Below are 27,583 nucleotides of genomic sequence, written 5' to 3' on the forward strand. Positions count from 1 at the left end.
CGGCCATGGCGGCGGGCGGGCGGCGCTGAGGGACCGGCCATGGAGCGCGGGGAGGGCCAGCCCAGCCTGCAGCTCGTCCGCCAGGCCGTGCAGGCGCTCTACCACGACCCCGACCCCAGCGGCAAGGAGCGCGCCAGCTGCTGGCTCGGGGAGCTGCAGCGCTCGGTGAGAGCCGCCGCGGGGGCCGCGCCGAGGCCTCGGGCCCCATCCGGGGCGGGGCGGGAGCGGCGGCCCCGGGGAGCCCCGGGGAGCCCCGGCCCCGGCGCTGCCGCTCCCGCCGTGCTGTGCCCGCCCCGGCCCCGGGAACGCGGGGGGAGGGACCGGGGACAGGGGCCTGGAGGGACGGGACACAGGGAATGGCTTCCCAGTGCCAGAGGGCAGGGTCAGATGGGATACTGGGAAGGAATTGCTGGCTGGGAGGGTGGGCAGGCCCTGGCCCAGGTTGCCCAGAGAAGCTGTGGCTGCCCCTGGATCCCTGGAAGTGTCCAAGGCCAGGTTGGACGGGGCTTGGAGCAACCTGGGCTGGTGGGAGGTGTCCCTGCCCATGGCAGGGGTGGCACTGGATGGGCTTTGAGGTCCCTTCCCACCCAATCCATTCCATGGCTCCGTGATTAACACCAGGAACGACGGGCTGGCACGGTTGGCACAGCCCTGCTGGCGGCTGGGGAGGAGGGAGCGGCTCCGGGAGGTGTCGGGGAAGATGCGGGCTCCCCCCGGCTCCTCCCGCCGGCCGAGGGGAGGGAACCGAGGAGAGGGAGGGCAGCGGGGCCGAGGCCTCGTGCCCAGAGCCCTCAGGGACGGATGCGCGGCTGCTTCCCCCGGTTCGGGGGGGTCGGATTGTCTTTCGTGGCCTCTCCTTGTCCCGCTGGAGCTGCTTTGTTCCCCCCCTCCCCAGAGCCGGGGTCCCTCCCTGTCTCCCCGGGCTCCTCATCCTCCTCCCTGTGCCTCCCAAACCCTTCCCGGGAGCCGGGGCTGGGAAGGGGCCGTGTCCTGCCCCCTCCCTGTTCCGGGTGTCCCAGTTCCTGCCCAGCTCCCTCTGGAGTGGGCTCAGCTCCGGCCCCTTCCCACCCCCAGCCAGTCCTGAGACCGTTTGCTCCCACGAACTCATGTTTTTCCCCCCCCTTTTTTCCCTGAATGCCCTTCAGTGCCACAGCCACATCCCAGTTCCCACTGGAGTTCCCAGGGGAACGCCCACAGCTGGGCTTGGGGGGCTCAGGCAGCTGCTCCCCTCGTTTTTTCCTGGGAAGGGGCTTTGGCCTTTGGGAAGTGCCCAGGGAGGGTTTTGGGCTGTGCCCAGAGAGGGATCCTGGGGCAGCTGGAGAGGGAGATTTGTATTTCAGGGATGGTCCCTGTCCCAGGGCCCCCCAAGGCTCACACAGCGGGGCTGGGGGTTGGCTGGGGAAGACCCCCAGGATTTCTGTTGGATAAAGGGTGTCCTCAGGATGGGCGGTTCCCTGCCAAGGGGAGTTTGGATTTTTGGGGACTGATTTATATTCCTGAGTGCCCCCAACCCCCCCAGGGCCAGGATCTCTGCCAAGAAAAGTCCTGGGCTTGGTTTTCCTCTGCTCTGGTTTCTCTGGGCTCTCCCCTGTGTCATCCAGGTTGGGTTTTTAAATAATAATAATAATAATAATAATAACAACAACAACTTAGCTCAGCTCCAGGGTAGCAACGTTCCTGCTTTTCCCTTTATATTGTGCTTATGTAGCCTCACCATGTCCCAGGTTTATTTGCTGGGTCTAAGGATGAACCACAATCATTTTCCAAGTGTCCCAGGCCCAAGTTTGGGTTTGGGGTGTCCCTGAGGTCCCTGGCAGGACAGGAGGGCTCAGGTTTGGGTTTGGGGTGTCCCTGAGGTCCCTGGCAGGACAGGAGGGCTCAGGTTTGGGTTTGGGGTGTCCCTGAGGTCCCTGGCAGGACAGGAGGGCTCAGGTTTGGGTTTGGGGTGTCCCTGAGGTCCCTGGCAGGACGGGGGGTTCAGGTTTGTCCATCAGCCCCCCTGGCAGCCTCATTCCTTGCCTTTGCTGCTGGTTACTCCCGGGAAGTGGGGCCTGCAGTGGTGGAGCAGCGTGAGCTTGCACAGCACTGGAGAGCTGGGCTGGAGGTGCACGTTGACCTAAATCCAAGGATTTGAGGATCCCTCAGCCAGCCGTGTGCTGGGAGCCCCATGGAGGAGGGTTCCAGCCTAGCTGGGGTTTCCCTCGTGCAGAGGAACCATATTCCACGTGGGATTGGCCCTGTCCCAGCTCTCTGAGCCTCATGGCTGGGGGTTCCCTGCATCCCTGGTGTCTGGAGCCTTGGGAGAACGTGCTGTGTGGATCCGTGGCTGTGAGCTGGGCCCTGGGGGTTTGGTGTGACCCGAAATGTGGGATTTGGGCTGCCAGGACACCAGTGGAAATGACAAATTCCCGGGTCCCAAGGGTGCTGGTCACCCAATGCCCAAGGATGAGGCTGCTGGCCTCGGTCTGGGGGGTTTGTGTCCGGGGCCCTGGGCCAAGGAGGGACACTGGGAGTCTCCTGGGGCACAGCCCGTGGTTAGGAAGCCCCCTGAGGCACTGGAAGGGCTCCAAGGCCTCCCTGGAGCCTCCCCTTCCCAAGGGAGCCCCATCCCATCTCCATGGCAGAGGGGCTCCAGCCTCGGAGGGCTGGGCATTTACTGATCTGCTGACATCCTTCAGGCTCTTCCCTGCCTGTGCTGCTGCCCCATACACCTGTTCCTGCTGAACCTTCCCTCAGGGCAGCATTTCCCTGGATATCATCCCAGCTCAGCCTGGTTGGAGCTGCCTGAGGGCGCTCAGCTCTCCAGAGCTCTGTGGAATTCCTGGCTGTGCTGCAGATGGAAACAGCTTCCTGTGGTCGTTGGTGACCAGGGCCCATGAATAACTGTGCTGGCTGTGCTGAGTCGGTGGCTCCCCAGGGATTATCCCTGAGCTCTGGGGCTGGTTTGGGAGGATTTGGGTCCTGTGGCAGTCACTGCTGCCGTTCCATCCAAGCTGGGAATCATCTGCCTGTTCCCGGAGCAGAGAAAGGGTTTCACGGGAGGGCCTGGATTGTGGCTGTTGTAGGTGTTGAGCTTCTTAACTTTCTGTTTATCCCGAGCTTGGGAGTTTCCTGGTGAGGATAAATAAATCCAGAGGGGGTGTTTCCATCAGCAGTGCCTCTGGGTTTTTCTCACTCCCTGTAGAGGTTGTTACAGGTGAGTGCTGTGGCAGGAATAGCTGGAGATGTTGGAGTTCCTGAGCATGGAACAGCACGTGTCGTGGAGGCAGCTGGGAAGGAAGGGCCTGGGTCTGGAGCGTTGGGGGGGTGGAGCCCGTCCCCGCTGGCTCTGGGCACCCTGTCCTGCCAGGGCAGGTGTTTGCAAAGGGGGTTTTTGTCATTCCCAGGCTGGAATGCAGCTGGAAGCCAGGCTGGAGAGGTGGGAGTTTGGAACAAAGGGCTGTTGGAACAACGGCCCAAGGGATGTGATGGAATCACCTTTGTTAGGGGCTGGAATGAGGACTGGAAATGGGTCTTAGGGATGCAGAGCTTTCATTCCCACTGGTCGAGCTCAGGGAAGTCCTGAGAGGCTCTCAGAGATGAGGGCTGTGAAGCTCATGGACTTGGCTGAAGTTCTGTTCCCAGGTTTCCACATCAGCTGGATTTGGGATTTTTAGCCACGCTGAACCCAAGAGCAGTGTTTGGGGAGCTCCTCCTTTCGGGGTGTGGTGTTTGTCCATCCATGACTGTGGTTGGAACTGGCTTTACCTTCCCTAAGGGCAAAAAAGGAGGAGTATCCCCCTCCTCCAGCCCTGTGACCCGCTGCCCTCATTTCCTCTCAGGAGGCCTCTTCTGGAATCCCATAAAGTGATTTTCCCAGTGATAACAGTGCTGGGGGTGGCAGCGTGGTGTGGGGGAATCATGGAATGGGTTGGTTGGAAGGGACCTTAAAGCCCACCCAGTCCCACCCCTGCCATGGGCAGGGACACCTCCCACCAGCCCAGGTTGCTCCAAGCCCTGTCCAACCCGGCCTTGGACACTTCCAGGGATCCAGGGGCAGCCACAGCTTCTCTGGGCAACCTGGGCCAGGGCCTGCCCACCCTCCCAGCCAGCAATTCCTTCCCAATATCCCATCTATCCCTGTCCTCTGGCACTGGGAAGCCATTCCCTGTGTCCTGTCCCTCCAGGCCTTGTCCCCAGTTCCTCTCCAGCTCTCCTGGAGCCCCTTTAGGCACTAGGAGAGGCTCTCAGCTCTCCCTGGAGCCTTCTCTGAGCTTTCCCAGCTCTCCCAGCCTGGCTCCAGGGCAGAGGGGCTCCAGCCCTGGAAGCATCTCCTGGATGGGCTCCTCTGGACTCGCTGCAGCAGGACAGGGCTGTGTTTCCATGGGGGTCTGGGCTGTGTCTGCAGCCCCCTGACCCCACTGAGCCCTCGGTGCTGTTCCAGCCCTGCTCTCTGACCAGGCCCTGCTTTTCCCACAGGTCCATGCCTGGGAGATCTCGGACCAGCTGCTGCAGATCCACCAGGATGTGGAGTCCTGCTACTTCGCGGCGCAGACCATGAAGATGAAGATCCAAACTTCCTTCTACGAACTCCCCACGGATTCCCACGCCTCGCTCCGGGACTCCTTGCTGTCCCACATCCAGAACTTGAAGGACCTGTCCCCGGTCATTGTCACCCAGGTGGGTGCTGGCAGGGGGAGGGAGCTGCTCCCTCCGTGTCCTGCTCCCAGCGCTCGCTCCAGGGCCGCTCTGCTGGAGACAGGGATGGCTGGTCCCTGCTCCCAGCCTGCCAGGGGATTGTTCTCCCTCCTTCATCTCTTGGTTCCTTTAGTCACATCCCCTACTGAATCTTCGTTTGCTGTTTGGGAAGGAGCAGCAGCTCTTCCTGGGCTTTTCTCCGTGCTCTGCCATGAAGACCCAACCCAACAGCACCCTGGGTGTCCAGGGGGATTTCTCTGCACTCTTCACTCCCTTCCTTCCCATTATCCTTACATTCCTGGGGCACAGGGGGATCTGGCACCTCCAGGCTGAGACCAGGGTGCCTGTCTGACTCCTGAGTACTCCAGGAGGGAATGTCACCCCTCAGGGTGGCGGGTGTCACCACAGGGTTTGAGCACAGGCAGAGATGGTGGGGATGGATCCTGGAGTTCCCTGCCCACAGGGATGGTAGAGGTGGATTCCGGAGTTCCCTGCCCACAGGGATGTTGTGATGGATTCCAGAGTTCCCTGCCAGCCCTGCAGGCCCTTTCTCCTGGCACATGCCAGCCGTGCCCACACTGATCCATGTTTTCCCCACTCCCAGCTGGCTCTGGCCATCGCCGACCTCGCCCTGCAGATGGCTTCGTGGAAGGGCTGTGTGCAGACACTGGTGGAGAAGTGAGTGCCTGTTCTGTCTCTGAACTCAGAATTGCTCCATGGGCACATGGCGGGCGGGTGGTCCCGTGTGGTCCAGGAGAAGGAAGTTCCCTCCCTGGATCCCTGATATCCGTGCCCAGGGTGGTGGCAGGAGGGGCTGCCTGTGGCTGTGGAGCAGCTCTGTTCACGCTTCCCTGCTCCCAGCCCCGGGACTCAGCGCTTTCCCTCAGCCCTGCTTTGTTAGGGATGATCCCTCAGGCCCTGGCTTTAGTGTGGTGGGCTGGAGCAGCCGGGCTGGAGCCGGTCGCTGTGGGGTGTCCCCAGGTGTCCCCACGGGTGCCACACGCTGCTGCACGGTGGCACTGACACGGAGGGGGCTCCCTGTCCACGGAGGGGGCTCCCTGTCCACGGAGGGGGCTCCCTGTCCACGGAGGGGGCTCCCTGTCCGTGGGCAGCAGGGGGAGATGGGAGTTGTCCGGGTGGTGGCACTTGGGCTCGTGGGCTGGGAAACCTTTGTCGCTTCTCTGTTGGAAATCCTTGGGCTGAGCCATCCCGGAGACTCCTCTGGGCGGGGCTGTGCCCCGTGGCCAGGGCTGAGTCTCTGGAGTCACGGAGTCGTGGGATGGTTTGGGTGGGAGGGACCTTAAAGCCCAGCCAGCCCCAGCTCTCTCCGTGGGCCGGGATGTCCCCCTGGCTCTCACTCTGCTGCTCCCCGGAGCTGAGGTGTCCCCCCGTGCCCCTCCCGCCCCGCAGGTACAGCAGTGACGTGACGTCGCTGCCGTTCCTGCTGGAGATCCTGACGGTGCTGCCGGAGGAGGTTCACAGCCGCTCCCTGCGCATCGGGGCCAACCGCCGCACCGAGATCATCGAGGACCTGGCCTACTACTCCAGCACCGTGGTGTCCCTGCTGGTGAGCTGCACAGCACAGCCACGGCCAGGGAATCAGGGAATTGTCTGGGTTGGGGCCATCGAGTCCAACCCTTCCCCACCGTGTCACCGTGTCATGGGGGTCACCCGTGTCCCCAAGTGCCACGTCCACACAGCTTTGAAATCCCTGTGAAATCCACCCCTGCCCTGGGCAGCTGTACCAGGGCTGGACAGCCCTTTCCAGGAAGGAATTTTTCCCAGTATCCTACCTAAATCTCCCCTGGCACAGCTTGAGGCTGTTTCCTCTTGTCCTGTGTTTCAGGACACAGAGCTGAGCTGTGTCCTCTGCTCAGCAGCAGCTCAGGTGTTGCTTGAGAAGATTCTCTTCCCCCATTCCGTATTTATCCCAGTGGAGATCCCTGCCAGTGCCACCACAGGCGCTGGGGCAGCCTGGCTCCACCTGTTCCCGGGATAAGTTGTCTGAGCAAGTCCTCACTCAGTCTGAAACTCCTTTCACCTTCCTCAAGTCCCCACTCTATGTTGTCCCCACAGCCATCTCCAGCTTTTCCTGGGACCCCTGGGATATCCTGGCTGTCACACTGCTGGCACAGGCACTGTCACCTCTCCCTAGGATTGCTGAGGGCCAGACACTTCCTGTTCCTGCTCCCCCTGACCCCCCTGGAGCTTTCCCGAGCTTTCCCGAGCTTTCCCTCTCAGTCCCAGCACAGGCATTTCTGCCACCTGCCTGAAGAGCCAAATTGACATTTTCTGTGTGGGATTTAAATGTCAAAATCCCTTTTTTTCAGTTACGAAATGGGGGGGTTAAAACAGTGTTCCAGGGGCTGTGATGAGGTCCAGCATTTCACCTTCAGAATTGAGGCATCAAGTGGGGAGAATGGATCTCTGGAAGCTCTCATGCAGGATTCCTGGGCCAATGCAGGGGATCTGGGATCCTTCTCCAGGCCCTGGCTGTCCACCTCTTCCTCTTTTCCCTGTGCCTGGCAAGGCTGGGGCTGCTTCCCTTGGTGTGGATTTTGGGCAGGGCTGCTGGTGGTGCTGTGGCTCAGCAGAGGTGTTGGCCAGCGCTGGGAATGAGCTGCTGCCATCCCACATCCCGGCTCAGGCCTCAGGATGTCCCTCAGGGCAGGTCTGGCCCTCAGCACCAGCTTCTCTCTGCAGGTGGTTTGTGGGGAGAAGGATTAAATTGGGGCTTGTCACGTGTGAATATCCCTGATGGCTGTGAGGTGGTCTGAGAGGGGATCCTGCAGGAACCCGATGGGCTGGGAATGAGGAGAACACTCCAACTGCTCCTTCTGCTCCTGTGACAGCAGCTGGAGCTGACAGAGGGTCTTGGCTCTGTCCCTCCCTCTCGACAATCCAGGGCTGCTGGAGAGGGGGATGTTGAGAGCAGCCTGCTTGGGAATGTTCTCCTGTGGCCTCTGGAGGATGTTGCTGGTTTTTTGCTGTGGATCACCCGCTGCAGTGGGATCCTGAAGGGTTCTCCTGCCCCCACAGGTGACGTGTGTGGAGAAGGCAGGAAACGAGGAGAAGATGCTCATCAAAATCTTCCGGTGCCTGGGGAGCTGGTTCAACCTTGGTGTCCTGGACAGCACCTTCATGGCCAACAGCAAGTTGCTGTCCCTCCTCTTCGAGGTGCTGGTGAGTGTTTCCTGGGAACTGGGGATGTACCAGGTGGGGCCACTGGGGGATCCCAGCGGGACTGGGGGGGTTCTCCCCTCCTGTGTCAGGTAGGGGCCCTCTGACTCCCTCTGGGCCGGGACCAGCCCTGTGGAGCGGGTGGTCCCTCTCTGCTGGGCAGTGCAGGCTGGAAGGCGCAGGCTGGGAGGTGTCCCTGCCCACCAAGTGGCACGTGGGGTTTGCCACCCTCGTGTTTGGGTACCACTGGGTTTGGGCATCAGAAGTGTCTGTTGGGGAGCAAACTGTGTCCGTTTGATGCTCAAATCGGGAGGGTTGGGGTTGTGTTGTTTTCCTTCCAGGTTGTCAGTAAAACAATATTCCTTTTCTGACACTTTCTCCATGGAAAATCACCTCTCAGAGGTGTTTGGGTGTGGGTGTTTTGTCCAGCTGAGTATGAAGAGCTGGAGGTGTGGAGAATCCGTGCCCTGGGCCAGGGCAGGCAGGGAATGGAGCCATGGAGGAACTGAGGTTTCTGCTGCAGCCAGGGATGGACAGACAGTCCATCCTCCTCCTCTCCCACAGGATCCCTCATTTGCATGATTCAATCAGTGACAATGAGGACTCCCAAGGAATAGACAGTATCCATGCAGGATCCTGCTTGGAGCCACCCCCAGGACAGGCTGTGGGGCTCAGCAGCTTGTTTAGTGTGTTAACAACACTTTAAATCAGGCATTTTTCCTTCCTCCCCTCCCACCTCCAGTGGCACCAGGAATTGTTTCCCCAGTCCAGGGACTTCTCATTCAAAAGAGTCTCTGCTCCTTTGTTTCCTCCCTGTTTTCTCCTTCCTCCTTCTCAGCATGTCCTGTCTCCTCCCCAACTGGCTGGGGCTCCAGGGAGCTGGGAAAGTGCCTGTAAATCCCCCTCACACAGTCACCCCTCCCAAAATTCAGTGACCCCCAGACCATCCCTGCTCAATATTCCACACGTGCTTGTGACAAGCGGTGTCTCTGTGCCCACCGAGGGCTCCCCAGTTCCCATCCCTCTGAATGGGAGTGGTGGCTCTGTGCCCAGCCAGGTGGTGAACAGCATGGTGGTTTCCTTGCTCTGGAGCCGCCCTGGATTCCAGCTGGCGTTTTCACTCCTGTGTTTGCCAGGGAAGTCGCTGGGGTCTCTTGGAAAGGGTCAGTTTGACCTGGAGTGGCCAGGGAAGCAGCTTGCGGGGCTGGTGGGGGTCAGCTGTGGGGGCTGTGGCTGTGCAGGACTTCTGCCAAATGTTTCCATAGAATCCTTTGGGTTGGAACAGACCTCCAAGGTCAGATCCAAGCATTTGAGGAACAAGAACAAAAACCTGAGGGTTTTGTTGCTGTCTGATTTCGTGTTATAATTGGGGCAGGTGAAGGACAGCTCTGATCTCTGCTCTGGTGACCAGGACAGCACCCAGGGAAGGGCTGGAGCTGTGCCAGGGCAGGCTCAGGGTGGATCTCAGGGAAAGGTTCTTCCCCCAGAGGGTGGTTGGCACTGCCCAGGCTCCCCAGGGCAGTGGGCACGGCCCCAAGGCTGCCAGAGCTCCAGGAGGGTTTGGACAACGCTCTGAGGGCCAAGGTGGGATTGTTGGGGTGTCCTGGGCAGGGCCAGGGGTTGGATCAATGATCCCTGTGGGTCCCTTCCAGCTCAGGATATTCCATGATTCCTTGATAATCACTGGGCTCCTGTGTCTTGCAGCAACAGGACAAGACCTCGTCCAACCTGCATGAGGCAGCGTCAGACTGTGTGTGCTCAGCCCTCTACGCCATCGAGAACGTGGAGACCAACCTGCCATTGGCCCTGCAGCTCTTCCAGGGCGTCCTCACCCTCGAGAGTGCCTATCACATGGCTGTGGCCCGGGAGGACCTGGACAAGTGAGGGACAGGGACGGGCAGGGCAGCACTGACCCGGCTGGGGCTGTGTCAGCCCCAAACCAGAGACCAGTGCCAGGAGCACCAGCAGCGGTGGGGCTGGGCCAGGGCCTGTCCCTGCACTGGAGGGGTCACACCCTGAATGCTGGGGGCAGTTCTGGGCACCTCCCGACAGGAGAGACATTGAGGGGCTGGAGCGTGTGCAGGGAAGGGAGCAGAGCTGGGAAGGGTCTGGAGCAGCAGGAGCGGCTGAGGGAGCTGGGGGGGCTCAGCCTGGAGCAAAGGGATTTCATCTTCAGGAACTTCAGCCCCCAGACTGAGTTTATGCCTGGCAGCTGTTCCACACGGGGACATCCTGGGTTTGTTGTTGGAAATAGGTTTATGCCTCTGTGTTCTGCCCCGTGGCCCCTCTGAGGGCTGGGCAGGACTCAGCTGTGTCACAGTGACACCCTCAGCCCTGACACCAGTGGCACTGGGCCTTTGGAGAAGTATGAGATCAACATTGCAGCAAATTTGCTTATTGGAGCCCCGTGTTTGCACCAACTTCCCCTGATTCAGTGTTTCCAGCTGCTGATGAAGCAGAAGTTGGGGTTTCTCACTCTGGCCAAGGCTCCGGGCGCGTTCCAGCCCAGCCCTGCCCTGCGCTGGAGTATTGGCCCCTGGGGGTGATCCAGCCCCTGGGGGTGATCCAGGCCCTGGGGGTGATCTGACCCCTGAGGGTGATCCAGGCCCTGGAGGTAATCTAACCCCTGAGGGTGGTCTGGCCCCTGAGGGTGATCTGGCCCTTGCTAGTGATCCAGGCCCTGGGGTGATCCAGGCCCTGGAGGTGATTTGACCCCTGAGGGTGATCCGGTCCCTGAGGACAATCCAGGCCCTAAGGGTCATCTGGCCCCTGAGGTTGATCCAGGCCCTAAGGGTCATCTGACCCCTGCCAGTGATCCAGGCCCTGGGGTGATCCAGGCCCTGGAGGTGATTTGACCCCTGCCAGTGATCCAGGCCCTGGGGTGATCCAGCCCCTGAGGGTGATCTGACCCCAGCCCTGTGCTCTCCCTCCCCAGGGTGCTCAATTACTGCCGTGTGTTCACCGAGCTGTGCGAGACCTTCCTGGATAAGATCGTGTGCACCCCGGGGCAGGGCCTGGGCGACCTGCGGACGCTGGAGCTGCTGCTCATCTGCGCGGGGCACCCGCAGTATGAGGTGAGCGGGGTGCAGCCACGTCCCTCTGCTCACCTCATCCCAAATCCCACCCTCCAGAGCCGGGTCAAAGGGGGAGATCTCGCTCTTCTGTCGCCACATGGTCATGGTTTGGTTCCTGTGAGCTGTGGCTCCGGAACTCCCGCTCTGTGCTCATGGGCAGGGCTCTGGCTTAGCTTCCCCTTCCCAGCACCCTGGGTGTCTGGGACTGCCAGCACAGCCCTGAAAACCCTGTTAGTGCTTTTCCACGTGTTAAAGTCAAGCTTGCTGGGGATTTGTGGCTTCTGGGAACTTCGCCTTGTGAGCGACTGAAATGTTGGTTCATCAGCATCAAAGCTCCCACCCTGCCTTAGGTACAGACCATGTTGTTAAGGCTTGGTCTCTTTTTATCCTTTATTTAATTCTTTATCCTTTTATTCTTCCCAAACTGTTAGTTCACTCCCTGTAGCTGATCCCTGCCTGTGTTCAGTGCGTGGCTCATTTGCCGTGGAAGGTGCAGAGCTGTGCCCCAGCAGGCCCCAAGTGCTCACTGCAGTCCCTCGGACCCTTTTCCTCCCTTCCCGTTCTGTTAAGCTCAGTTTTCCTCGGCTACAACCTCATCCTGTGCCAGTGGTGCTGAGGGGGCCATGGAGCTCTGCAGCTGCTCCTGACCAAGTCTGCACTTGTGGTTTTTGTGCAATAACCACACAGTAAATAAAAGAACCCACAACAAAGGGGCTGTGGAGCAGCGTCCGCTTCCAGCTCGAGCTGCTCCCGGAGCCGTGGGCCCTGCTCCAGGGCGGTCCCGGGTCACAGGAGAGGCTTTGGCTTCCGAGGGCTGGGGCAGATGTTCCGTGTGACCTGGGGGTTCCAAACCCTTTATTGAGTGACAGGCAGAGAAATGGGTGGATCTGGGGGAGCTGGTCCCCTTGTCACCATCGTGTGATGCAGCAGCACCGATGGAGATCTGTGGCACCATCACTGCCAGCCCCCAGGGAGGGTTCCTCCCTTGGGAGCCCCGGCAGAGTGGGGAAAAAATGTGCTGCTGGTAACAAAAGGCTGGATTTCTCTTTCCAAACAGGTGGTAGAAATTTCCTTTAATTTCTGGTACCGACTGGGGGAGCACCTGTACAAGACAGACGATGCCGTCATCCACAGCATCTTCAAAGCCTACATCCAGCGCCTGCTCCACGCGCTGGCCCGGCACTGCCAGCTCGACTCCGACCACGTACGGTCCCTCTGGAACAGCCGGGGCAGGGGATGTGTCCCTGGGATGTGTGTGTCCCTCTGGAACAGCCGGGGCAGGGGATGTGTCCCTGGGATGTGTGTGTCCCTCTGGAACAGCCGGGGCGGTGGGATGTGTCCCTGGGATGTGTGTGTCCCTCTGGAACAGCCAGGACAGGATGGTCCCTGGGATGTGTGTGTCCCTCGGAAAGCAGGACAGTGGGATGTGTCCCTGGGATGTGTGTGTCCCTCTGGAACAGCCAGGACAGTGGGATGTGTCCCTGGGATGTGTGTGTCCCTCTGGAACAGCCGGGGCAGTGGGATGTGTCCCTGGGATGTGTGTGTCCCTCTGGAACAGCCAGGACAGTGGGATGTGTCCCTGGGATGTGTGTGTCCCTCTGGAACAGCCAGGACAGTGGGATGTGTCCCTGGGATGGGATGTGTCCCTGGGATGTGTGTGTCCCTCTGGAACAGCCAGGACAGTGGGATGTGTCCCTGGGATGTGTGTGTCCCTCTGGAACAGCCGGGGCAGTGGGATGTGTCCCTGGGATGTGTGTGTCCCTCTGGAACAGCCAGGACAGTGGGATGTGTCCCTGGGATGTGTGTGTCCCCTCTGGAACAGCCAGGACAGTGGGATGTGTCTGGCTGTACTGCTGCATGCCAGGGGCCCTCTGGAGCCCTGGAGCTCTGCAGGGCAGTGTCCTGTGCTTGCAGCAATTCCAGGGAGGAGTGAGAGGGGTTATGTGTGCTGCATTAAACCTCTCTGTCAGTCAGTTCTTGCTTGGCCACCTTGTCCCTGCTCAGGACAGTTTTGTTAGGATAGAGCTTGCATGGCTGGCCAGACACAGTGCTGTCATCTTCCTCTGTGGAGTGTGGGATGCTTTATCCTCCTTCTCTCTCCTCCTCAGCTCTCATTCCCTTGCTTCCCATCCCTTCCTGTGCCTCTCAGAGCAGGAATACACAGCATATGCTCAGGCTGGTCACGTTTTCCTTGGGCACAGCTCTCCAATCCCTCCAGCAGGCTGGTCTGGGACAGGAGGGCAGGAATGATGGAGCTCCTTAAAACTGGCTGTGGCTGAGTGGGAGTCTGAATTCCCCTGAGCTGCCCCCACCCTTGTGCTCTCCCTCCTCTCCCTCAGGAGGGTGTCCCGGAGGAGACGGACGACTTTGGGGAGTTCCGGATGCGCGTCTCGGACCTGGTGAAAGACCTGATCTTCCTGGTGGGCTCCGTGGAGTGTTTTGCTCAGGTGGGTTTGAGGGAGCGTCGTGAGGTGCGGGCACGTCCCACGGGAGGTCACCGAGCCCTGGTGGCCCTTGGGCTGGGAGGAGGTCACACACATCTCCTCGTGCACAGGGAAGTGTGGGGGGGAAACTTGTCAGGGAGAGCGGGTGTGGGAAAGCGGGAGGTGTGGGAGCAGCAGGAGGGGGTAGGAGGGGGCTGAGGATTTTGGGTTTGGAGGGTGAGGGGGTTGAGGACCAGGGGGCTTGGTGGGTGGGTGGGGGGGCTGTGGAGTGAGGCCACCTTGCAGGGTGGGGTTGGTGGCCGGACTCCCCCGGGTCGGTGGCCTCCCAGGTGACTGCTCCTCCCCACAGCTCTACGCCACCCTGAAGGACGGGAACCCGCCCTGGGAGGTGACGGAAGCCGTGCTCTTCATCATGGCCTCCATAGCCAAGAGCGTCGACCAGTGAGTGCTGACAGCCCACCCGGGCCTGGAGGGGACTGGGGCTGCCTCACAGATATCCCAAGGACATTCCCATTCCTGGGATTGTCCCAGGCTGGGTTGGACGGGGCTTGGAGCAACCCGGACTAGTGGAAGGTGTCCCTGCCCATAGCAGGACGTGAGACTGGATGGGCTCTAAGGTCCTTCCCAACCCAAACCATTCATTGTGGATCCTTGCACATGCAGATCCTTCCACTTCTGGGTAGACTTTTCCTAGATATCCTTATGGAAGGTTAAATCACTGGAAGTGTTTTTCCTCCCCTGTTATTGGAAGCGTTGGACAGGTGACACCCGGGGCAATGAGTGCAGCAGTCCTGGGCACTGCCAGCAGTGTGACAGCCTGGCTGGCCTTCACTGGGCTGGAAATGCTGTTCCTTCCTTCCCTGGTAGGCTGGGAATGCTGTCCTTCCCTTCCCTGGGCCCTGGGATTGCCATTCCTCCCTTCCCTGGGAGCTGGGGGAGTCACCTCTGTCCCTACACATCACCAGCTCCCCTTATCTGTGTGAAGGCTCATTCTCTCCCATTCCTTGTTCCCGGGAGCGCTGCCTTGGAGCCCTGGGGACTCTGCTCCCACCAGCGTGTCCCACAAGGCTCCAGTCTGGGATGGCCCCGTCACCCCCTCCCACACTGGAACAGGCAGTTCCCACGGGATTAATGCCCCTTGTCCTCGTGCCCAGCTCTTCTGGAGGAGTTCAGTGTTCCCTGTGCCGTGTGTGCCCGGATCCCGGCTCCAGCAGCCCCTCCCAGCCCACGTCACAGCCGTGGCGGCTCCGGGGGCTCATCCGGCGCCTTTCCCGCAGGGAGAACAACCCGACGCTGGTGGAGGTGCTGGAGGGGGTGGTGCGGCTGCCCGAGTCGGTGCACACGGCCGTGCGCTACACCAGCATCGAGCTGGTGGGCGAGATGAGCGAGGTGGTGGACAGGAACCCGCAGTTCCTGGGTGAGTGCCCTCACACCCGCCGTGCCCGCCGCCCCCTGACCCCGTGTACCCATCGGGTACCTGTGTCTCTGCACATCCTGTGCTGGGGTACCTGATAAAAGGGCTCTGTGCCCGCCCCCCTGGCCCCCTGTACCCATTGGGTACCCGTGTCTCTGCACATCCCGTGCTCGGGTACCTGATAAAAGGGTTCTGTGCCCGCCCCCCTGGCCCCCTGTCCCCGCAGATCCCGTGCTCGGGTACCTGATGAAGGGGCTCTGTGACCGGCGCCTGGCGTCAGCTGCTGCCAAGGCCATCCACAACATCTGCTCCGTGTGCCGGGACCACATGGCCCAGCACTTCTCCGGCCTCCTGGAGATCGCCCGCGCCCTCGACTCCTTCGCGCTGTCCCCCGAGGCCGCCGTGGGGCTGCTCAAGGGTGGGTACGGCAGGGACGGGGATCCCCGGGATCGGGGGGGATCTGCGGGGTCGGGGGGGTATCCGTGGGATCTGCTGGGGTGTCCGTGGGGATCTTTTGGGGTGTCCATTGGGATCTGCTGGGGTGTCCATGAGGAACTGCCAGGGTATCTGTGGGGAACTGCCAGGAATCCATGCTGGGATATTTGTGGGATCTGCAGGGGTATTCATGGGGAACTGCTGCAGTGTCCATGGGAACTGCTGAGGTATCCATGGGATCTGCTTGAGTGTGCACAGGGAACTGCCAGGGTATCCATGGGCTCTGCTGAGGTATCCATGGGGAACTGCTGAGGTGTCCATGGGGGACTGTTGGGATGTCCGTGGAGCTGTGCTGGGGTGTCCATGGGGAACTGCTGGGGTATCCATGGGGATTGCTTGCCAGAGTGCTGAACCCTGTCCTCACAGGGTTTGTCCCAGTGTGCCCTGAGCCACATTCCACGTTCAGAGTCTCCTCAGCAGCTCCCTTGGGGCAGGAGACAGAAATAAATCCTTTGGGATTGGTAACTGTTCCCATCCCATGGAGCATCTCTGGGCTGGACATGTGGGAAGAACACATGGGAAATGCTCCCAGCCAGGCTGACAGTGGGGCAGTGCTTCATCCACACACAGGGAATCAGCTGCTGGACACAGAGGGTGGAGAATCAGGGGTGTTGGTGATTTTAGAGAATTGGGGCCCAAGAATGGAGGTTTTAACTCCAGTTTGCACTTGGAGCGTTGGCATCTCACTGAGCACTGGACACTGTGTACCTCTTCAGCCACGGCTGGTTTTGGGGATGTGCCTTAAAGATTCCCAATGGATTCACGTGCCACTGGAGCCGTTAACCCAGAGCAGCTCTGGAGCGTGTGCCAGGGAGCCTTCCCGGGGCTGTGCTGCCCCTGGAGACACAACTCCCCCTGTTCCACTTGTGTGCAGTCCTGTCTGGATGCAGCGGCACCAGCGGAGCTCCTCCTCTCCTTCCCAAAGGGCTCGCTGCCCCTCCCTTAGAACCACGCCAGGAATTCCCGAGCCAGGGAGATGTTCCCCCAGCGCCGTTGGCACCGCAGCAGCCCCGGGAATGCCAGAGCCAGGCTGTGCCACGGCTGCCCATGGGAGAGTGCCCATGGCTCAGTGTTCCTCGTGTTCCATGGCTGGGAGCCCTGAAACACCTCCACTGGTGTTTCCCGGGACCTCGTGGTGGTGCTGGGCAGGCACAGGGACACTGGGGACATTCCAGGGGGCCCAGCTGTGCTCGTGGTGTCCGTCTGCCTGTCCATGTCCCTCATGTTGGCATCGCTTCCCGTCCTGCTGGTTGAACCGCGGGGAAACTCTCCCGGCCCCTGCCCTCTCTCGGAGCTGTTACGCTTGGGAATGTCATCACCCCCGCTCCCCATGCTGTGTCCTTGCTCCTGAGCCCCCTGTCCTTGCAGGGACGGCGCTGGTGCTGGCCCGGCTGCCCCTGGAGAAGATCGCGGAGTGTCTGAGCGAGCTCTGCGCCGTGCAGGTGCTGGCACTCAAGAAGGTGCGTCCAGACGGGGCACAGGGGGGATGGCAGCTGGGAGGGGACAGCAGGCACAGTGGGGACAGGGGCTGGGAGGGGACAGCAGGGACAGTGGGGACAGTGAGGATGGCAGCTGGGAGGGGACAGTGGGGACAGTGGCTGGGAGGGGACAGCAGGGACAGTGGGGACAGCGGCTGGGAGGGGACAGTGGGGATGGCATCGGAGGGGACAGCAGGGACAGTGGGGACAGCGGCTGGGAGGGGACAGTGGGGATGGCAGCTGGGAGGGGACAGCAGGGACAGTGGGGACAGCGGCTGGGAGGGGACAGCGGCTGCCCAGGCCCCGACCCTGCCACAGCAACTGTGTCCTCAGAGCCAGAGGTGTATCCTGGAGGCACGAAATTGTTTGGGTTGGAAAAGCCCCTAGAGCCTGTCAAGTCCAGTGTTTCCCCAAGGCCTGCACCATGTCCCCAGGTGCCACATCCACACGGCTTTGAAATCCCCCCAGGGATGGGGACTCCATCTCTGGGCAGCTGTGCCAGGGCTGGACAGCCCTTTCCCTGAAGGAGTTTTCCCAATATGCAACCTGACCCTGCCCTGGCACAGCTTGAGGCCCTTTCCTCTCACCCTGTGCTTTGTTCCCTGGGAGCAGAGCCCAGCCCTCACACAGGATGAGTCCAGGACCAAGCCCATCCCTAAGCCCCCCCTGGTTGGGAAGCACTAAGCTGGTGGTGTGTGCTGTGTTCCATGGAAAGACAATGATCCCTGGAAATCAATTTCTGTGCCAGGAGCCATCCTGACCCCACTGTCGTGGGCAGCTTCCACCCATCTCTCCAGGATGGAAATCAACTTCCATGTGGGACACAGGGCCCCAAAAAGGTCATGTTCTATCCCAGAACTCCATTGACCTGAGTGACCTTTCCATGCAGACCCAGGAGAACAGAGCAGAAATCTCAGGATGGCAGGAGGAGAGAGAGAAGCCTCGGGAAGGGGATGTGCCTGTGGTTCTGGGGAGCTCCTCCTGCTACCCTCACCCCTTGGCTGGCTCTTCCTCCTCCCACCCTGCTCCTCTGAGACCCCTGGGGATGGGCTCTGGAGGGGACCCAGGGAGAAGCCTCTGAGCTGTCAGGGCACCCTCTGTGTGTGGCCAGGACCGGGGCTGCTGGGCCAGCTGTGCTCCCTGGGAGCAGGGCTGCCTGTGGTCCTGAAATCCCATCCTTTTCCCTTGATTTCCAGCTGCTCTCTCAGGAGCCAAGCAATGGCCTCTCCTCAGACCCTACAGTGCCCCTGGATCGACTCGCCGTCATCTTCAGGTGAGGAAGGAGGAGCTGGGGCACAACTGGGGCAAAGCTGCTCCCCAGAGCCCTGACCCTGAATCTGTGCCAGCTCCTTCTCCCCAGCCCATGGGAGATGGGCTGGAAGCTGCTGCTTCCCCAAGTTCCAGCTCTCGAGCCCCCCGAGCCTGTTCCTGGTCCCCTTCCTGCAGCTCCAACCTGTTTCCTCAGCTTTAATCCCAACCCCCCTTTAATCCTTGGCTGTTCCCACAGACACACCAACCCCATTGTCGAGAACGGCCAGGTCCACCCGTGCCAAAAAGTCATTCAGGAGGTGCGTGGGAGCAGCTGGGATTTGGGGAGGGGGCTTGGGGGGTTCTGGGTGTGTCATACAGGGTCACTGTCCCTGGGTGTTGGCAGATCCACGTGTCCGATGGTGCCTCTGCCCAGGGGAGAGGAGCTGGGGAGTGTTGTCCCATCCCTCCTGGAATCAGGGTCTGGGGAGCGTGGGGGGAAATTTGGGTCTTCGACTCCCTGGAAGGGGCCCTGGGTCTCAGGTCTCCCATTTCCCTGCCCATATCCTGTTTGTGCTGCACCAGAGCAGATAAACCTCTCCAGGCTCCCCGGAAAGCTCCCGTTCTCCCACAGCCTCCTGCCCGCGCTGGGATTTGGGTGTTCTGGGGATCAGGAGGGGGTTGGGGGGTGTGTCCCGGGATCAGGTGTGACCCTTCCCGCCTGTCCGGGCCCAGATCTGGCCGGTGCTGTCGGAGACCCTGAACAAGCACAGTGCTGACAACCGGATCGTGGAGCGCTGCTGCCGCTGCCTGCGCTTCGCCGTGCGCTGCGTCGGCAAGGGCTCGGCAGCCCTGCTGCAGCCCCTCGTCACACAGGTACCCACGGGGGCACTGCTGACAGGGGGGATGGGGGCACTGCTGACAGGGGGGATGGGGGCACTGCTGACATGGGGGATGGGGGCACTGCTGACAGGGGGGATGGGGGCACTGCTGGCACATGGGGGACACGGGGCACTGCTGACAGGGGGGATGGGGACACTGCTGGCACCAGGGGGGACACGGGGCACTGCTGACGGGGGGGCACCGGGGACACTGCTGGCACCAGGGGGGACACAGGGCACTGCTGACATGGGGGACAGGGACACTGCTGACATGGGGGACGGGGACACTGCTGATATGGGGGGCACCGGGGACACTGCTGACATGGGGGATGGGGACAGTGCTGACAGTGGGGGGCTGTGGGGAACCCAGGGGGTCACGCAGGTCGTGTGGCCTGCAGACGTGTCCCAGGGGTGGTGATGGCTCTGGGAGGTGCTGTAATAAATCCCAGCAGTCTCAGGAATTCCAGCATGAACCCTTGAGGAGCAGGGAGGCTTTGGAATGCAGGGAAGAGCCAGAGGATGGTTGTGGGAGCCCCATGGGTGTGTCTGTGATTTGGGAGGGGTGTGTGAAACCTGCTCCTTGGAGAGGTAACTGAGCCTGATGGCGGAATCCGGGAATGCCGGTGCTGGGTGTTCCAGGTTCCTGCTCCTGTGCTGGCTCTGGGAGCTGCAGCACGGAGATGCCCCCAGGTGTGAGGCTAGACCTGAGCCAGCCCCTTGGGATGTCCTTTGGGATGTCCCTGCCCGCTCTGGGACAGGCTGGGACAGGCTGGGACACCAGCTCAGGCTGGGCTCGGGGGAATGTGGGATCAAGGGGTGGATCAGGGGGTGACTGTGCCAGGGCTCCTGTGTCCCCAGATGGTGAACGTGTACCGGGAACACCAGCACTCCTGTTTCCTCTACCTGGGCAGCATCCTGGTGGATGAGTACGGCATGGAGGAGGGCTGCAGGCAGGGCCTGCTCGACATGCTGCAGGTGGGCCCACCCGGCCAAGTCATGGAATCACAGAGGCTGGAAAAGGCTTCTGAGCCCACCGAGTCCAATCCTCCCCCAGCACTGCCAAGGCCACCACTGACCCATGTCCCCAAGTGCCACATCCACACAGCTTTGAAATCCCTCCAGGGATGGGACTCCACCCCTGCCCTGGGCAGCTGTGCCAGGGCTGGACAGCCCTTTCTGGGAAGGAATTTTCTCTAATGTCTAATCTGTAGAACCTCACACTCGTTTGGCTGGGAGGGGACCTTAAAGCCCACCCAGTGCCACCCCCTGCCATGGGCAGGGACACCTTCCACTAGCCCAGGTTGCTCCAAGCCCCGTCCAACCTGGCCTTGGACACTCCCAGGGATGGGGCAGCCCCAGCCCGTGCAAGGAAGGGGAGTTGGAGGAGTGATCCCAGGTAGTTGCTGATGGATCCCTGTCCCTCCCAGGCTCTCTGCATCCCCACCTTCCAGCTCCTTGAGCAGCCCAACGGCCTCCAGAACCACCCGGACACTGTGGATGACCTGTTCCGCCTGGCAGCCAGGTACCCCCGCTGCCCCCGGCCCAGCCGGCCCCCCGGCCCGGGGAGGGTCCCCGAGGGGCTGGGGAGGGGCAGGAGCTGCCCCTGACGTGTGTCTGTGCTCACGGGCAGGTTTATCCAGCGCAGCCCCGTCACCCTCCTGCGCAGCCAGGTGATGATCCCCATCCTGCAGTGGGCCATCGCTGCCACCACCCTGGACCACCGGGACGCCAACTGCAGCGTCATGAAATTCCTGCGGGATCTCATCCACACCGGCGTGGCCAATGACGTGGGTGACCCGCGGGGACCTCCCTCGGGGCCACTTCCTCCATGGGGACACTGCTCGGGGGGCACTTCCTCCATGGGGACATTGCTTGAGGGGCACTTCCTCCATGGGGACACTGCTCGGGGGGCACTTCCTCCATGGGGACACTGCTCGGGGGGCACTTCCTCCATGGGGACATTGCTTGGGGCACTTCCACTTCCTCCATGGGGACACTGCTCGGGGGGCACTTCCTCCATGGGGACACTGCTCGGGGGGCACTTCCTCCATGGGGACATTGCTTGGGGGGCACTTCCTCCATGGGGACACTGCTCGGGGGGCACTTCCTCCATGGGGACACTGCTCAGGGGGCACTTCCTCCATGGGGACACTGCTCAGGGGGCACTTCCTCCATGGGGTTGTCATCGTGGAATGACAGAGTAGTTTGGGTGGGAAGGGACCTTAAAGCCCATCTCATTCCACCCCCCCTGCCATGGGCAGGGACACCTCCCACCAGACCTGGTTACTCCAAGGCCCGCAGCCCCATCGTCCTTGTCCCATGTCCTCCCAGCTGCTCTGCTGCTGGAGAAGCTCTGGGAGTCACCTCCAGGGCAAGGAGCCTGTCCCTGTCCCCAGGCCCTGCTCAGCCCCTCCTCCTTCCTCCCACAGCACGAGGAAGACTTCGAAGTGCGGAAGGAGCTCATCAACCAGGTGATGACCCAGCTGGGGCAGCAGCTCGTGAACCAGCTCCTGCACACGTGCTGCTTCTGCCTCCCGCCCTACACCCTGCCCGACGTCGCCGAGGTGCTCTGGGAGATCATGCAGATCGACCGCCCGGTGAGGGCACGGCCCCCCTGGGAGGGGATGGGCCCCAGAGGGGTGGGATGGACCCCCGGGGGATGGGATGGACCCCCAAAGGGCTGGGCTGGGCCCCCAAAGGGACAGGCTGGGATCCAAAAGGGTCGGGCTGGACTCCAGAGGGGTGGGATGAGCCCCCAAAAGGGTCGGGCTGCAGCCCTGAGCTGCCCCTGTGGCCACATGGGACCCCAGAGCTCTCTGGAGGCAGGACAGGAGCCACGTTTGGTTCCTCATCCCGAGTTCCTCCGTGTCCCTGCCCAGACGTTCTGCCGCTGGCTGGAGAACTCACTGAAGGGGTTGCCAAAGGAAACCACGGGCGGAGCCATCCAAGTGACACACAAACAGCTCACCGACTTCCACAAGCAAGTCACCAGGTGAGCGGGGCCGGGTCTCCAGCTGGGACAGCCTGGAGCCTGCTGCTTCCCAGGGAATGGCTTCCAGCAGCCCCAGAGCCCCCAGCCCTGCCCGTGGAGTCCCTCCTGCTGGGCTGTGCCATCCCTGCTCCCGTGGCCCGGCGGGAGCCGTGGAGGGCCCGTGTCCCCTCTGCTGTGCCATCCCTGCTCCCGTGGCCCGGTGGGAGCCGTGGAGGGCCCGTGTCCATGGAGGGCCCGTGTCCGTGGAGGGCCCGTGTCCCCTCTGCTGCGGCCGGACGGGTTTTTCTGCCTGCCTGATCCCCGTGGAGCCGCGGCCCTTCCCGAGCCACCTCCTCGTCCCCGTGAGTCACCGGCTCCGACTGCCGGGCCCTGCCCGGGCCTGTCCATTCCCGGGGCCAGAGCCGGATCCGCCTGGAGCCTCTGGGCAGTGTGGGAACATCGACTCCCTCTGCCCGGCTCTGTCTCGGTCCTGGACAAATCCCGGAGGCCGAGTGCCCGGGGGAGCTGGTTCCTTCCTCCCAGCCACCGCCCTGGTGGCACAGGGGTCCCCTCCGGGGGCTGCTGAGCCTGTTCTGTCCCAGCAATTGTCCCTTCGTCTCTCCCAACATCTCGGAGCCGAGCTCCCAGCTCCCATCCCCGGCAGGACACCTTCCCCACATCCCAAACATCCCCTTAGTGTCACCCCCTGTGCCACCCGCTGATGTCAGCCCCTGTCTGGCAGTGCTGAGGAATGTAAACAAGTGTGCTGGGCCCTGAGGGACTTCACCCGCCTGTTCCGATAGCTCCGGCTGCGCACGCTCCTGTCTCCCAGGTAAGGCCCTGCTGCCTGCGGGCTCTGTCACCCCCCTGTCACCCCCCGGCACAGCGGGGCGAAGGGCTGACCCTCCCTTCCCCCTGCCAGGAATGTCTTTAAGGAGAAGACAGGAAAGAGCAACCCAAGAATGTGTCCCACAATCAGCCGAGGGCTCTCGCCCGCTCCAGCGCGTCCGGGGCCGCGGGAGGACGGCCCGGGGGTCCCGCCTGCCCGGTGGATCCGTGTCCGGATCTCGGCACCGCCAGAGAAACAGCCCACAGGGGAAAACCCCCAACACCCAACTCCAGATCCTCCAGGCACCGGGGTCAGACGGATCCACACGGATTCGCCCAGCAGCAAAACGAGAAGCTAGAAAAACTTTCTGTGAAATGGAGACAAAAAAAAGAGAAAAGGAAAAAGAAAAGACAAAAAAACCAATAAACAAAAAACAAACAATACAAATTCTTTTAGGAAGATGGGGGTCAGTCGGGGGGGCCCTGGGGCGCTGCCCCCTGAGCCCACCGGGCCCTGCCTGGTGCCGACTCCTGGAGACGACGCGGGCAGGACGGACTCTGCAAATAGAGATTTATATTTTATTTTGTTCTGCTTTTTTTTAGTTTGTTTTCTTGTTTGGGTTTTTTCTTTTTTTTTTTTTTCCCTTTTTTTGGGTTTTCTTTGGTTTGATTTTGGGGTTGGAGGCAGCGGCTCGAGGGCGGGCGGGCGCATGCGGTTCCCTCCGGGGGTGTGTAGCCATCTCGAGAACAATAAAAAACGACAAAAAACTGAACAGATAAATTAACACCCTGCCGAGGCCCCTCTGCTGCTTCTCTCAGGGCTGGGGCTGCTTTGTGACCCCAGCTCTGGGGGGGTCCAATCCAACGTGGCCCCAGCCCGCCCGTTTTCTTGCTGTTTTCCCCCAAAACCCTGGAAGGGAGGAGGGAGGGGGCAGCCCCCCCCCCTGCTGTGTCACATCCTAGGGGGGGCCAGGGACAAGGGTCCGGCTGCTCTGCTCCAGCCAGGGCGGGTGGTCACAGCCCTGGCCCCTCAGAGCACCCGTGGGTGCTGGTCACCGGCAGCTCTGGGGGGACAGGGATAAGGACGGGGATGGGTGGCCCTGATTCCACCACCCTGAGGGGACAGGGATGGGTGGCCTGGCTCCCCCAGCCTGGCCGGCCGCAGGGTACTGGTCAGCCTGGCTGGCAGTGCCGGGGTGTCCCCGTGCCCCCTCAGTGGGGCAGGGGGCCGGGCGGCAGCGCCCAGGGCGCGGCGGAGGGGCCGGGCGGGGGCTGTGCCGGTGGGAGCCGCTGGTGGCTCTGCCAGAGCTGGTGCAGCTCCTTGAACTGCTCCACCATCCTGTCCTTGAGGTCGGGGTGGGAGATCTGCAGCGGGATGCTGTCGGCCGACCAGGACAACTCCCCGGAGAACATCTCCAGCAGCAGCCGGGCCGCCACCGGCACCACCTGCGGGAGCCCCCGGTGTCACCAGTGCAGGGACACCCCCGTGTCCCCCCGGGGACAGCAGGGGGGCCCAGCCCCTCACCTGCACCGTGATCAGCTTCTTCTCCTTGGGCTTCTGGTCCGGCCACTCCTCCCCAAAGCACAGGAAGATCTCGAAGGGGGGCGGGGTGGGGGTCTGCCCCTTCTGGAACTGGATGAGCCCTGAGGGGCCCAAGCCCGAGGTGAGGGGCAGGACGGGGCCTCACGCCTGCCTGTCCCTCCACCACCCCAGCTGACCCCTCCATCCCATCCTTTGCCCTCAAAGGACACGGGGCCACTCCCCCTTCCCTTCTGACCATTTAGGAAGCCCTCGAGGCTGAAGAGCTTGGTCCTCGTCTCCCTCTGGATGGGGTTGGGGCCGGGCTGGGGGCTGGCACAGGGCCCCGTCCAGAAGACCTTGCACTGGCAGAGCCGGAGGGCGAAGAGGTCCTGGCCCTGGAGCTCCAGGATGAGCCCACGGTCCAGCACATCCAGCAGCTGGTGGGTGTAGAAGCGCTGCTTCTCGTTGGGAATGGCATCGGGAGCAGGGAAGGGCACCTGTTCCAGCGTCAGCGGCCCGAAGAGCTCCTCCTGCTCCCGCGTGGGCTCCAGGCTGCTGTGGAACAGCCGGCAGCCGTGGGGGTTGCTCACCGTGAGGGCACAGACCTGGCGGCCCCGGTACTGGAACTTCAGCTCCAGGTCAGTCACTGCGGGGGCAGTGGGGTCAGGGGGGGCCAGGGAGCACCCCAGGGACACCCCCAGCCAGCCACCCCCCACCCACGGCCACCCCCTCCAGCCCCCCAGAGCCCCCGGCCCCTCCTCACGTGGCAGCATGTGGGGGCTGACGAGCAGGTCTGGCATCAGGTGCTGTGTCGGTGCCACCGGGCAGGCGGGCGGGGGGCCCAGGGGGGGCCCCGTCTCGGCGAGGGTGTGGGGGGGCAGCTCAGGGGCCCCGTGGGTGCCCCCCGGCTCCCCCTGGAGCAGGGCGGGGGGGGGTGGCACAAAGGGCCCCCCTGAGGGACAGCAGCTGGCGAAGTGGGGGGGCTCCTCCTTGGGCCAGGGGTAGGGGGGCAGCAGGTCCCCCCCGTGCTGGGTGTCTGGGGCAGAGAGGGGGGTCAGAGGGTGCACCCCAACACCCCTGACACCCCCCAGCCACCTGACCCCCCCCACTCACCATCGATGCTCAGGGCTGTCATCTTCTGCAGCTGTGGGGGACAGCGGGTGTTACAGGGACTCCCCGGCCCCCCCAGGAGTCCCCAGCTGGGGGGTTCCTCCAAGCCTCACCCCCCCCCCGGTACCTGGCTGACGTCTTCCTCCCCACTGCAGCCATAGTCATCCTCGTCCCCCCCATCTGCATGGAGAGAGGGGCAGTTGGGAGGTGCAGGGCAGTTGGGAGGTGCAGGGCAGTTGGGAGGTGCAGGGCAGTTGGGGGGTGCTGGGGGGGTATTGAGGGGTGCTGGGGACTCGTGGGGTGCTGACACTCCACAGGGTGATGGGTCCCTGGTGGGGGGCAAGTCTCTGGAGGCACTACTGCGTCCTTACGGGGTGGGGGGGCTTGCGAGGCGCTGGGTCTGTGTGGGATGTCAGGTCCCTGTCGGGTTCTGGGACCTCACGGGGTCTCAGAGGGGGTTTGTGGGGTGCTGGAGCCTTGCGGGGTGCCAGGTCCTTGTGGGTGCCCAGGCCCCTCCCGGAGCCCCCCCAGCAGTACCTGCGCCCCCGGGGGGCCCCTCGCAGAGCTCGTACACGCGGAAGGGCTGGGCCGGGGACGCGCGGGGCCCGTCCAGGAGCAGCCGGAACTCGCGGCTCTTGTTGAGGGCACAGCGCAGGGTGGCCTTCCAGCGGGGCGGGTCCGGGGGGTCCCCGGCCCGGAACCGGCCCGTCTCCTGCGCCCACGCCTGGGGGATGGCGGGGTCAGCACCTGGCACAGGGCACTCCCACCCGGCGTGCCCCTGCCAGCCCATCGTCCCAGATCCCAGGTCCCCCTTGGCACCCTATCCCGCTGTCACACCCCCATCCCGTGTCCCACCGTCCTTGTCACCCCCATCCTGTGTCCCCCTCACCGCCCCCATCCCACGTCCCCATTGTCACCCCATCACCCTGTCACTTCCATCCCATACCCCCACTGTCACCCATTCTATGTCCCCATTGTCCCCCTCCCACGTCCCCATTGTCACCCATCCCGTGTCCCCATCGTCACCCCGACCACCCCCACCCCGTGTCCCCCGGTGTCACCTTGAAGATGGTGTCGTGGTCCTGCGGCCCCGGGGGGTTCCTGGTGGCGTGTCCCCAGGGGATGACGAAGCGCCGCTGCTCGGGGTCGAGCCAGCGCAGCCCCGGGAAGCGGCGGCTGCTCACCTGGGCCACCAGCCAGGGCTTGAGGCGAACGCGCCGGGGGGGGTCCATGGTCTGGGGACACCACGGGCACCTCGTGACACAGCCCCGCTGCCACTCCCGGCCCCGAAAGGGGAACCGGAGCCTCCCCAGAGGGGCCGTGCGGGGCCCCAGTTCCTGTTTCAGGGCCGGGAGGGGGGGGTGAGGCCCCCCCGAGGTTGTGGCCCCCCGGCAGGGGTTGGGGGGCGTCACCTGCGCCCCTGTGGCGGCTTCGGGGAAAGAAAAGTGAAGCCGAGAAGGGGAGGGGACACGAGGGACGGGGGACATGGGGGACACGGGGACAGGGGGAGGACACTGGGGACGGGGGACACGGGGGGACGGGGGACACGAGAGATGGGGAACACATTTAGCGACATGGGGGGACACAGTGAGGACAAAGGGGGACATAGTGAGGACACAGCGAGGACACAGTGAGGACACAGGGGGCAGGGGACAGGAGGCCAGGGAGGGACGTGGGGAACTCACGGGGGAGAGGGGACACGGGAGACGAGGGATATGGAGACGGGAGGAGGGACACGGGGCTGACACGGGGCACTGGGGGATAGGGAGGACATGAGGCTGGCATTTATGGGATGAGGGGGGACAGGGGACACAGAGACCGGGGGGACGCGGGGGTTACACGGGGACAGGGACATGACCGTAGTCCCTGTGGGGTCCCTCCAGCAGCCGCGCGAGGGGAGATCCCCCTGTGACCCCCCACCCGATCCCGGTGCCCCCGCGTGTCCCCCCCACGGGGCAGCGCCCGCGCCAGTGTCGCACGGACCAGCACCGGGCGCGACGGGTCCCGGGGGTGCCCCGGGGCTGCCGCCCCCGCTCAGGGACGGGCCGCTGTCCCCGCGTGTCCCCGGGACTGCTCCCGGACCCCCCAGTATCGCCCCACCCACGGGGACCCACCCCACGGCCCCCTCCCCACGGGGACCCCCCGGCGGACGCCCCCCGGGTCTCACCTGCGCTCGGGGCCGGTCCCGGGGCCGCCGCCCGGAGCTTCCGTACGCGGGGCCGGGCGTGGGTGTGGGGCGAGACCGGCTGGGACCGCCCCGG

At 62.9% G+C, this 27,583-nt stretch overlaps 2 protein-coding genes across 3 annotated transcripts; one reads left to right on the plus strand and one right to left on the minus strand.

Annotated features, from left to right (window-relative positions):
• TNPO3 (transportin 3) lies at nt 1-23,451 on the plus strand. Its single transcript, XM_027720377.2, has 23 exons — nt 1-165; nt 4,459-4,659; nt 5,282-5,355; nt 6,088-6,244; nt 7,717-7,860; nt 9,562-9,737; nt 10,793-10,931; nt 11,989-12,135; nt 13,271-13,378; nt 13,725-13,816; nt 14,653-14,792; nt 15,016-15,207; nt 16,653-16,744; nt 17,959-18,035; nt 18,270-18,330; nt 18,746-18,886; nt 19,750-19,866; nt 20,319-20,413; nt 20,522-20,678; nt 21,321-21,488; nt 21,771-21,883; nt 22,605-22,694; nt 22,785-23,451. Exons 1-22 carry the CDS (start codon nt 40-42, stop codon nt 22,663-22,665), a joined length of 2,778 nt encoding a protein of 925 aa, XP_027576178.2. The 5' UTR covers nt 1-39; the 3' UTR covers nt 22,666-22,694; nt 22,785-23,451.
• On the minus strand, nt 23,303-27,583 carry IRF5 (interferon regulatory factor 5). Of its 2 annotated transcripts, XM_027720378.2 has the most exons (9): nt 27,490-27,583; nt 26,384-26,557; nt 25,860-26,046; nt 25,450-25,502; nt 25,326-25,356; nt 24,976-25,248; nt 24,469-24,858; nt 24,216-24,334; nt 23,303-24,136 (listed from the first exon to the last, which is right to left on the minus strand). In XM_027720378.2, the coding sequence occupies exons 2-9, from the start codon at nt 26,552-26,554 to the stop codon at nt 23,903-23,905; spliced, it is 1,458 nt and encodes a 485-aa protein (XP_027576179.1). In that variant the 5' UTR covers nt 26,555-26,557; nt 27,490-27,583; the 3' UTR covers nt 23,303-23,902. The 2 variants fall into 2 exon arrangements, with proteins under 2 accessions (XP_027576179.1, XP_039247150.1); XM_039391216.1 differs by lacking the exon at nt 24,976-25,248.

The sequence above is a fragment of the Pipra filicauda genome, unplaced genomic scaffold (assembly GCF_003945595.2).
Source record: "Pipra filicauda isolate LSUMZ 115617 unplaced genomic scaffold, ASM394559v2 scaffold912_size67000_pilon, whole genome shotgun sequence".
NCBI classification, from domain to species: Eukaryota; Metazoa; Chordata; class Aves; order Passeriformes; family Pipridae; genus Pipra; species Pipra filicauda.